This window comes from Ciconia boyciana, chromosome 23 (assembly GCF_034638445.1).
Source record: "Ciconia boyciana chromosome 23, ASM3463844v1, whole genome shotgun sequence".
Classification (NCBI taxonomy): Eukaryota; Metazoa; Chordata; class Aves; order Ciconiiformes; family Ciconiidae; genus Ciconia; species Ciconia boyciana.
In genome coordinates, this window is record NC_132956.1 from 4,182,023 (window position 1) to 4,191,216 (window position 9,194).

At 55.4% G+C, this 9,194-nt stretch overlaps 1 protein-coding gene across 1 annotated transcript; it reads left to right on the plus strand.

The window, feature by feature from the left end:
* Positions 1-396: 396 nt before the first annotated feature.
* Positions 397-8,255, plus strand: LOC140643321 (uncharacterized). Its single transcript, XM_072844933.1, has 2 exons — positions 397-2,172; positions 8,128-8,255. Exon 1 carries the CDS (start codon positions 561-563, stop codon positions 1,626-1,628), a length of 1,068 nt encoding a protein of 355 aa, XP_072701034.1. The 5' UTR covers positions 397-560; the 3' UTR covers positions 1,629-2,172; positions 8,128-8,255.
* The last annotated feature ends 939 nt before the right edge of the window (positions 8,256-9,194 follow it).

Genomic DNA, 9,194 nt, shown 5'->3' on the forward strand with positions numbered 1-9,194 from the left:
ATGCCGGCGTGGCCGCACGCCCCGCTCAGCCCACGCTCGCAGGCCGCCGAGCGCTCGGAGGAAGCCAGCTTTGCCTGGACATGCTGGTGGGACCGTGGCCGACACGCCGAGCTCTTGGACCCCGCTCGCCTCTTGCGTAAGGCAAAGAAATGATGCACGGAGTTACTGTAAGTGATGAGAGGCTCCTGGCTCCCTTTTAAAGCGACAGGCTGCTGTCTGCCCGGGGTCTGGCATCGCTCCCTCCTGCCCTGGCCGGTGTGCCCCCGCCGCCCTCGGCCAGAAAGCCCCGTGGCCTTTCCCCAGGCGAGCAGCCCCGCGGGGAAGGGGGATCCTGAAAGCTGCAGGGGCTGGCGGCTCCGCTTTGGAGCTGAGCGCAGAGTGGGGACGGGGGGGGAAATGTTGCAGGGGGTACAGCATCCCAGGCACAGCCTCAGAGCCCGGGCAGGGGCTCTGCAGCCCCTCTGGCTTGCAGCTGTGCCGTGCCTCAGTTTCCCCTACTTGCATAGACAGAGGAGGGTCAGGCGGACCGGACTCAGCTGGGTTTTAGTGAGCTGAAGCCAATGGTTAAAGGAGAGACAGTGGAGAGGCGAAAACACCGGCGCCTGGGTGTGCTGCTCCCACACACAGAGAAAAGGATGTGGCGTGGGGGGTCTCCAGACAGTGACCAAGCTTCCTCCGTGCCTGCAAAGCCTCAGCCACGAGAAGAAGGAGCCTGCGAGCGGAGGGGCTGCAGATCGCCCTGCTGCAGGGTGCCGTGGCATCCCCGATGGAGCCGTACCCCCGCTCGGAAGCCCACATGCCATGCTGTGCCGTGCTGTGCCGTGCCACTCCACCAGCACACCAAGACACGGGACACCTGGCTTCTGTCTCCCCACTGGCATGTGCCGTGGTTGGGTTTTTTTTTTCCTTTCCCCTCTTCTCTTTTTTTTTCATTTATCTGCTTTTCAAATAACGTTACTCATCCAGAGCAGGACGTCTGCATTCACCACTCACCGTGTTTGTCTGCATTGTTTCCTTCGGGGAGATGCTTACCCGCACGCCGTGACTACTTGTCTGAGTCGTCACGGTGCCGAGCGGTGGGGATTACTCATGGTGTAAGGTTTGAGAAAGGAGGGGGGAGGCCAGATTCGGCGCTTTGTCTGCAGTTGTTCATTTCTCGCTCTTTGATATATTTTTTTTCCCTCCTCTCTTTCTTCTTCTGCCAATGCTCTCCATCCTGGCTCTCTGAGCTCCCTCCTCCTTGCTCTTACACTGGGGCCAGAGCATCTGGCCAAATCCCTGCGGGATGTAAAACGACCTTTGCTGCGTGCCCCACGGGTGCAAAGAGGTCCCCTGTCCCCTCGCACCCGGCCAGGAGAACCCGTCCCTCCCACTGGGACCCCCCTCTTCCCACGCTGCCCACCGCCGCCGGCTCTGCCCGCTCCGCAGTTGCCCATTTCTGCTCCCTCCTGGCCCAACTTTCCCCCATCCCTGCCACGACGTCCTCACGTGGCACCCGGCCACCGTGGCACAAACCGCTCTGCCCAAGCCGGACCAGAGCCGACCCCGACATCCCTCCACCGCTTCCTCCAAAGAAGACCCAGACCTGGTGTGTAAAACCTCAGCCATCATTAGCCATAATAGTGTGATAAAGGCGGGGGAAAAAATATCTAGAAAGCCCTAGATCTCTGTTTCAGCCCGGGGTCCCGGCCAGGCTCCCCGAAGGGGGCCTGCCAAGGGCTGAGGTGTGAATTACCGTGTTTGCAACGCTGGGGCACAACCCGCTGTTTTAAGTGCGTGCTTGGGAAGACTCAACAGAAAAGCTTTTGGGACACTTCCCTTTCTCCATGCAAAACCGCGGCAGATCAATGAATATTTTAACAAAGAAATATTTCATTAAAAGAGTTGATTGCTTAATGAACTGTCCCTGTGAGCCATCAAAACGCAATGGTTTTTTTTTTTTCCTCCCTTTAACGAAGGCGAAGATTCATATCATGAAGAACTGCCTTATCAAATTACCGTAATAGCCTGTGTAGACCAAGCCCGTGCAGTGGCACGGGGAGGCTGGGGGCTGCTTCGCACGGGTACTCCACGGGTGTGCTTAGACGATACCGAACAAGATGGGAGCAGACCAGGGTCCCTGGGCACTGCTGCAATACGATCCGTAAATAACAGTGGTTGGGATAGCGTGAGGTAGGTCTGTTTCCCTTTGGACTGCCAATATTTGAAGGGAAAGAAAATTACCCATCTTTTTTTTTCTCCATCTTAAGAACATTGTGATAAAGGGACAGCATCTGGTTCAAGACCCATTAAAAGCCGGGTCTGATGTCTGAGTCCACAAATTCAGCAAAGCTCTGCCAGATTTGCACCAGGGCTCCAGCCTTGTTTATCCAGCTCTCATCTTGGGTGATTAAACCAGAAAGGCATCCAAAAATGAAATCGGCTCTCTCTTATCGACGCTGTTTGCTTCCCTGTGTGCTGTGATGAAAACAGCCGAGTGCTTCCCATCGCTCCTGCCACTCCGCTCGGGGCTGCTGGGCAGGACGTCGTCTCTCTTCCTCCCTCCTTTTTAGAGTTTCCATTGCATTACCTTTTGAAAGTTTATTAATGAAAATATTCCTCTTCATCTCAGGTTTCGTCACGGCTCCGCTTAGGGCGAGAGCTGCCGGGGCCGCTCCACAGGGCGGCCGTGATGCTCGCCAGGCTCCCGGGCCGGGCACGGCTGGCGGGAGTGGAGTCATTAGCGGGTGGGAAATGAACAATAACCTGACAAGAAACGACCAATTTTCCATCAATTAGAGCGAAGCCTCTTTTTGTCTTTTTGTAAAATTAAGTTTTGCTGACTGGTGATTACTTTGGTCTGATGACAATTCATTAAAATTTACATGGGGAGGATGCTAACGGTGTGGCCGGGAGGAGGAGGAGAGGGAAAGGTGGTGAAGCAGCCGGTGCCGAGGTTGCGATGTGCTCGGAGGGAACTGTGGGTTTGGAGGCAGGCTCTGGAGATCAGGATCTGGCCTGTTTAATGCTCCAGCAGCAGGACAGGACACGGAAGAAGAGGGAAGCAGGGCCCAAAAGCGGGGCGGCAGGAAGCCATCCTGCCTCGCTCTCCGGTGGGAGCACAAAAGCACTTTGTTTGGGGCCGGAGTTCGGCTTCTCGCGCCACTTCCCCCACCGAGGGCTCCTCTGCTGCCTTGCTCCGGTGTAACGGTGCTGCAGCGTCACCGGGTCCGACGCCAGCCCGGGATCCTGACCAGGGCCACGGAGCAGCTCCTGTGAGCTCGGGGACAACAGGGACACGTGCCACGAGCCCTCGTGCAGCCTGTGGCCGTGCTCGCTGCACCCTCGAGCCAGGTCCCCGGCCCCTGCAGAGGTGTCAGGGATGGGGATGGGATGGCAGCAGGGCTTTGAGTTCGGCGCATGTGGGACCAGGGATGGGCAGCGGCAGGAGTGAGCTGGTCCTGCAAGACCAGATGGGGAAGTCACCACCAGCACCTTGAGCAACTGCCCAAACCAGATGCAATCGAGACCAAACTGCTGTTAAAGAGTGAGGGGAAAATATGCACCGAGTTTTGCATTTGCAGGTACGTATATATGTGTATACACACACAGGCACGGGAGCTTTTAAAAATCAAGTCAAACAACGGATCAGAGCTGCCTCTCTCGCCGGATCAGGCCTCCTTGTCCCCCAGCTCATTCCCAAAACCAAAGAGAAGTTTCTCAGGCTGCTGCTCTGCTCGCACACACTTTGTCTGTGCTTGAGCGGGCATTGGGGGGCCCTAATCCTACAGGAGCCCCCCTCAACTATCCTCTGCACTTCGGAAAACTTTCCTGAGCAAGCCTAACCGCAGGCTTTCACTTTTATTTACCAATTTGTAAATGTTTCCCAATGGTTCCAAATCTGGCGCTCACCCGCACTGGTTTTCTGCAGAAAGGAGCTGCCTCTGCAATCCCTTCCCAGGCAAATGGGCAGGGATTAGATCATCAGATGGCGATTGTGAAAGCTAAGTGAGTATTTACTGTAAGAGGGCTTGATTCAGCAAGGCGGGCGTTTAAGTGCTAAGTCAATGGGATGGGAATGTGTGCTTCTGCACTGGGCTGAACCAGAGGCGCAGCCGAGCCCTCCCTGCCCGCGCCGGACACCTCGCTCTGCCCGTACCCCTGAGCTCCCAGGTCTCTCGGGACTTACACCCAAATCCCCGTCCTGCAGGAGGGCAGCAATGGCCAGGTTTGAAGGATGCAAAGATTTAGTAGGAAAAAAAGTTGGGTTCTCACCAGGTTCTTCTCTTTTTCTTCCCAAAACTCACTGCATGTTCAGAAGGGGTGAAATCTGCAGTTGGTTCAAGGTGTTTTTTTTAACAGCACCCAACTGGGCATACTGGGTAAATACAGGGATGATTTGCTCCATGCACTTTTTTGTCACTTTATTTATAACTTTATTTGGGAGGGGATTTCCACAAAAGCCATAAAAAGTGGGGTTTCCCATTGAAAAGCTTTTAATGTTCTTTCATGACCTTTGTTCAACAATGACCTAATTTCACTCAAACTCTGGCACAGACTATTCCTGAGGTGGGAGGAGAAGTGGCATTCAAAATTGGGTCAGTTTTCATTAAATATGCTTCCGTTTACTAATAGTTTTTCATTTGTCGGAAGGGCTCAGATCCGCTCAAAACGCCACTCGGCGCAGAGGGGATGGCTGCCGTTCCTGACTTGAGAAATGGGTTAATCTTCATGGGAAATCACTCGTCACCGCTATTGTTGCTCAAGGACTTTCTGGCTCTCAGCTAAGACCTTTCTCCCCTGAAAGGCTCAGAAGGACGCGGTGCCTCGGTGCTACGTGGTGCCCACGATGGCTGCACCTTCCCGAGGGCCCTGCGCTGGGTGCTGGGTACAAGGACGAGGGACGGACAGGGGCTGCTCGAAGCTGGGCCGTGGCGGTTGTACCCATGTCATGTGTGTAACTCGCCCTTCGCTTCACGCGCACGGGCTGCGTGGCGGCCAGGGAGGCTCGAGTTCAGCCGTGCCCCAGGAAAGATGCAGGAGGGAAACACGAAAGCAACTGGGAAGCTGAAAGATCCCATACTCTGACCTAATTCAGAGCCTAATCCAAAGCCCGCCCTAATCAGGGGGATCTGAATCTTAAAGTCTGATCCCCCCCCAGTAAAGCAAATGGGAAAATGCAATGGGATTCGGGAGGCAGGGGCCAGCTGCCGTGCACCCGCAGAGGCTCCTTGTCGGGGCTCCTGGGGATGGATCAGGGCTCGGGGTGTGGGAAGGGACCTCTGGTCCCCAGAGAGGTGAGAGCTGCAAAACTTCACTTTTTGGAGCCGCTCAAGATGGGACGGGAGGAAAGATGCATTCAGAAAGCTGCAGAGCCCACAGACCCTGCGATTAAACCCTGCGAGAGCCGCGGGGTGGGCAAAACCCGGCAATAAAACCGGCTACAAACCGAGCGAGGTGGAGAACGACGCAAAGCAAAGCACCCGGCTCTCAGACGCGTTCCTGCTGCCGCTTCTCAAATGTGCAAATTATGCAGCCATTTCACGGGACACTTAGGAGTCAATTTGCAACGCGGCTCAGGGGGGAAATTGGGCACATAATTCCCCTCAACAATAACTGGGAGCAGCCCGCTTAATTTAGCGCCGAGCCTGCACCTAGTTAGCGCTTGCCACCGAGAGGATGCTGTGGGTGCCGGGGCCACGTGTCCGCATCCCACCGGACCCCGGCGTTGGTGGCGAGGCCACGAGGGCCGAGGGGCAGCGGGGCGAGCCGGGGGCTGGCAGCGACTGGTGTGTCGCACGCCGGCTCGCACGCTCGCGCGCCGGCTCGCACACGCGCTGTGCACCATCGGGCTCCGGCAGCCCGGAGCACAGTGGCAGCAGGCTGTTCTCATTACAGCCCAATGAGGCTGTTTACTCACCCAGCTGGAGACAGTTAGAGAGTGATAAATAATGAAAGAGAAAACATGATTTTCCCCTCTGTGGTTTCTATTTGTGTAACCATATGTCACAGCTCAATACAGCAGCATTTTTTTCTGCTTTATTCAGGAAAGAGTTGATTTTTTTCCATAGAGTGGCTATTTTTTTCCCCTCCCTTTTTTTTTTTTCTGGTGCAGTGACAAAAGTATTTCTGTTTGTTTTCCTGTGAAACTCACTCATATTCAGTCTCCTTAAAGTCTGGCTTGTCCCAATAACTCCGAAGGTTTGATAGGACTATTCTCAGCTTCTTTTCAAATACCTGTCATGGGGCTGCGGAGAGAAGAAACAGCTGAAAACAGCCTGGTGAAGGAACACCACCCTGAGCGAGGTCTGCGAGAAGAGCGGAGCCCGCGTGTCTCGGGCTGCAGCAACTTTATACCGGAGGATAAAACATATTGGAGTTTTCCCTGGCAAGGGAAGGGAGGGTTAGATGAGCGATAACTGGGACGTTTTTGCAAGCAAGGCGCTCTGAGTGCTTTGCAAGGGTAATAGAGCATTGCTCCTGCCATTTTGCAGGTAGGGAAACTGAGGCACAGCGCTGCAGAGGTTTCGTCCAGGCAGTGAACCTGCGGTGGCGGAGCCGAGCACCCCGTGCACCCCCAGGCATCTGCACCGATCTGTCCTGGAGCGGCAGAAGCGGCGTTTTCACCAGGGGAGAAGGAGCGGGCAGGGGGAAGGAGGCAGCCCGGCAGGCAAAGGAGAAGGTCTCAGATGAACGTGGCTCTTCCCCTGCGGAAAAGCACTTGCAGCGCACTGCGCAGCCCGGATTGGCATCGGGGAGAGCTCGGCACGCATACCCAGCTCTGCCCACCCGCCGCGCGTGCCCTGGGGAGGGCAGGTCCTTGCAAGGCCCCTCTCCCTTCCCGCCAGGTACCGCACACCTTCCTCCTGCAATTATCCCCCTGGCTTCCCCCAGTGCCGCATCTCGGCTGCCGGCGTCTCTTCTCCTGCCATGCCCCCGGAGCCTGCAGTCTATTGTTCAGAGGTCTTGGCACGCTCCGCTGATGAGTTTCCCCTCGGAGCGCTCTCGGCCAGGGGCGTGCAATGTATTTTTTGCCCTAGCAAGTTCTCCGGCTTCATAACATCCTCTTCCCGCAAGATACAGCGTTTTGGGAGAGCAATTATCTGAGTGACCTCATCCATGTCTGCAGCATGAGGTCACCAACGTTCGGGGAGGTGCGCAACTAGCCCCGGTCCAAACGGGGTGTGCCGGGGAGCTCGGCTCATCCCCATCTGGCATTTGGGCTCACTCCAGAGCCCGATCCCATCGCCAAGGAAACTGGCAATTAATTGTGGCATAATTCCCAGAGGCCGCACCAGGTACCGAGCGTAGATGCGGCAGTGGTTGGATGGCTGTAAGAGCCCGACTGCCACTGATTACCAACATCCCTGCCCGATGCACTGTCGTGGGCTTCGGGAGAGCTCCGCCGGGGCTGAATGTGCCCCTTTGTCCTGAAATAGCACCGCGTATCGTATCTCCCTCGCACAGATCTCCTGAAACGAGACCCACTGACCCATCGCTCCGCCTGCCTTCGACGGGGTCCAGGTCCCGTTACTTAGCGTGTAATCACAGCATGTACATGATGTTAGCTACGATACCTAATCTCTACAACCAGAATCCCAAAGCCTTCGCTGTGTTTGAATTACCGCAATTAAATTTAGCAAACACACCTCCTCATATGGCTGATCACTTTTTAAAAACGTACGAAAACCATTTCTCCGGAGGTTTTGTGCACAATAATCCCAGCGTGCCTGAAAGGGAGACGATCATCCTCTGCTCCCCCAGCCCTGCACACACACGCGTGCACGTGTGCACACGCGTTGCACAGGCATTCGCACAGCACTTTGCTTCGCTGGTTCCTACCTCTGCTCTAGCGATACCCAGCAGCCACTGGTTTGGGGTGAGACTGGCATTTCACCGGCTGCACCGGCATCCTCCAGGTCTCAGAGCTGAGGTCCCACCAGCGAGACCGTTGTCAAAAACGTGCTCAAATTCATTCAAATGCTGAAAAGCAAGCTGTTACCCAGACTGGAGCCACCACGTCCCAGCAAAAACACCCCAGCTCCAAGTCTGAACCATATGCCGAGTGTCTGAACACTTTTAGTGTTGATGGAGTTGTCCTTTTTTAAAGCAATTTAACTGAGTAAAATCAGTATCTTCTTGCTTCAGGTCACAGTGAGCTCTCATTGCAGGGCTTGAGCTGGAAATTGGGGGAAGATGGATCCCGCTGGTTGCCCTGACCCCGCTCCTGCCCGAGCAATTTTCACAGCCTTCCACAAGCAGCCCAAACCCGCTCCTCAGGCCTCCAGGTCCTGCTCCTCTCCCTGCAAGCATCAAAAAATAAAAGCTGGGAATTTGTTGCAGGTTAATTGGGGTTATTCCATATTAAAGCCCCTTTGCCTCTGTAAACCGAACCTTCGCTGCACAGCATCGGTGGTTTTGACGTGCCTTATTACACCTCTCTTGGCGCAGGGGGGGCTTGTGCTAAGCAAAGGAGATGCGGATGCTTCCTCCATCGGCTCCTGCGGCCCCAGGTGACTCCTGGCCAACGTGGGACGTGCCACCTCTTAACCCGTGTCACCTCCTGCTGTGAGTCACATCAGCCAGGAGGAGACGAACCCCAAATCCTCTTGCCCCCATACTGAACACCGGTGCAGATGCCATCCTGGAGACCACCTAGATAGCATCTGGAGGGAGTCTGCAGCCTCTGGAGAAGAAGTCCATCAGCTGGGAACCATATCTAATGCAACTGCATGGGAATATCAAACCAGCTCCCTCTGGGTAACGTTTCTACCTGCAGATCTCGCATCTCTGGGCTTCCAGTCCCACCTCCGCAGCTATGCTGGATGGCAGCCATGCCAGGAAGCATGAAGGCTCTCCATGGCTTTTTCCACTCCTGGCTGTGCAAACACCCGGCTCCTGCCGGCTGCGTTCGCCTTCGCACCCCCTCCTCTCCTCACTGCCCGCGGTCCTGCTGCCCGGCCCGGCACTGCCTGGGTTAATGGGAGGGCAGTTGGATGGAAAAGGCCCTTTTTTATTGTAACAGCAGATACGGAGAAGAAAAAGCACTAGAATCATTTATCTGGCTCACAGTTTCGCTAATGCCCTCGGCTTTAGGCCAACGTGAGATATTATGAGGTAAATCGGCCAAGTCATGCTATACAAACATTTCAAAAAAGAAAGATATTTTCAGGCTCTTGCAGGAATCCAGCCCTCCCCCCCTGCCCCGCGTCGGG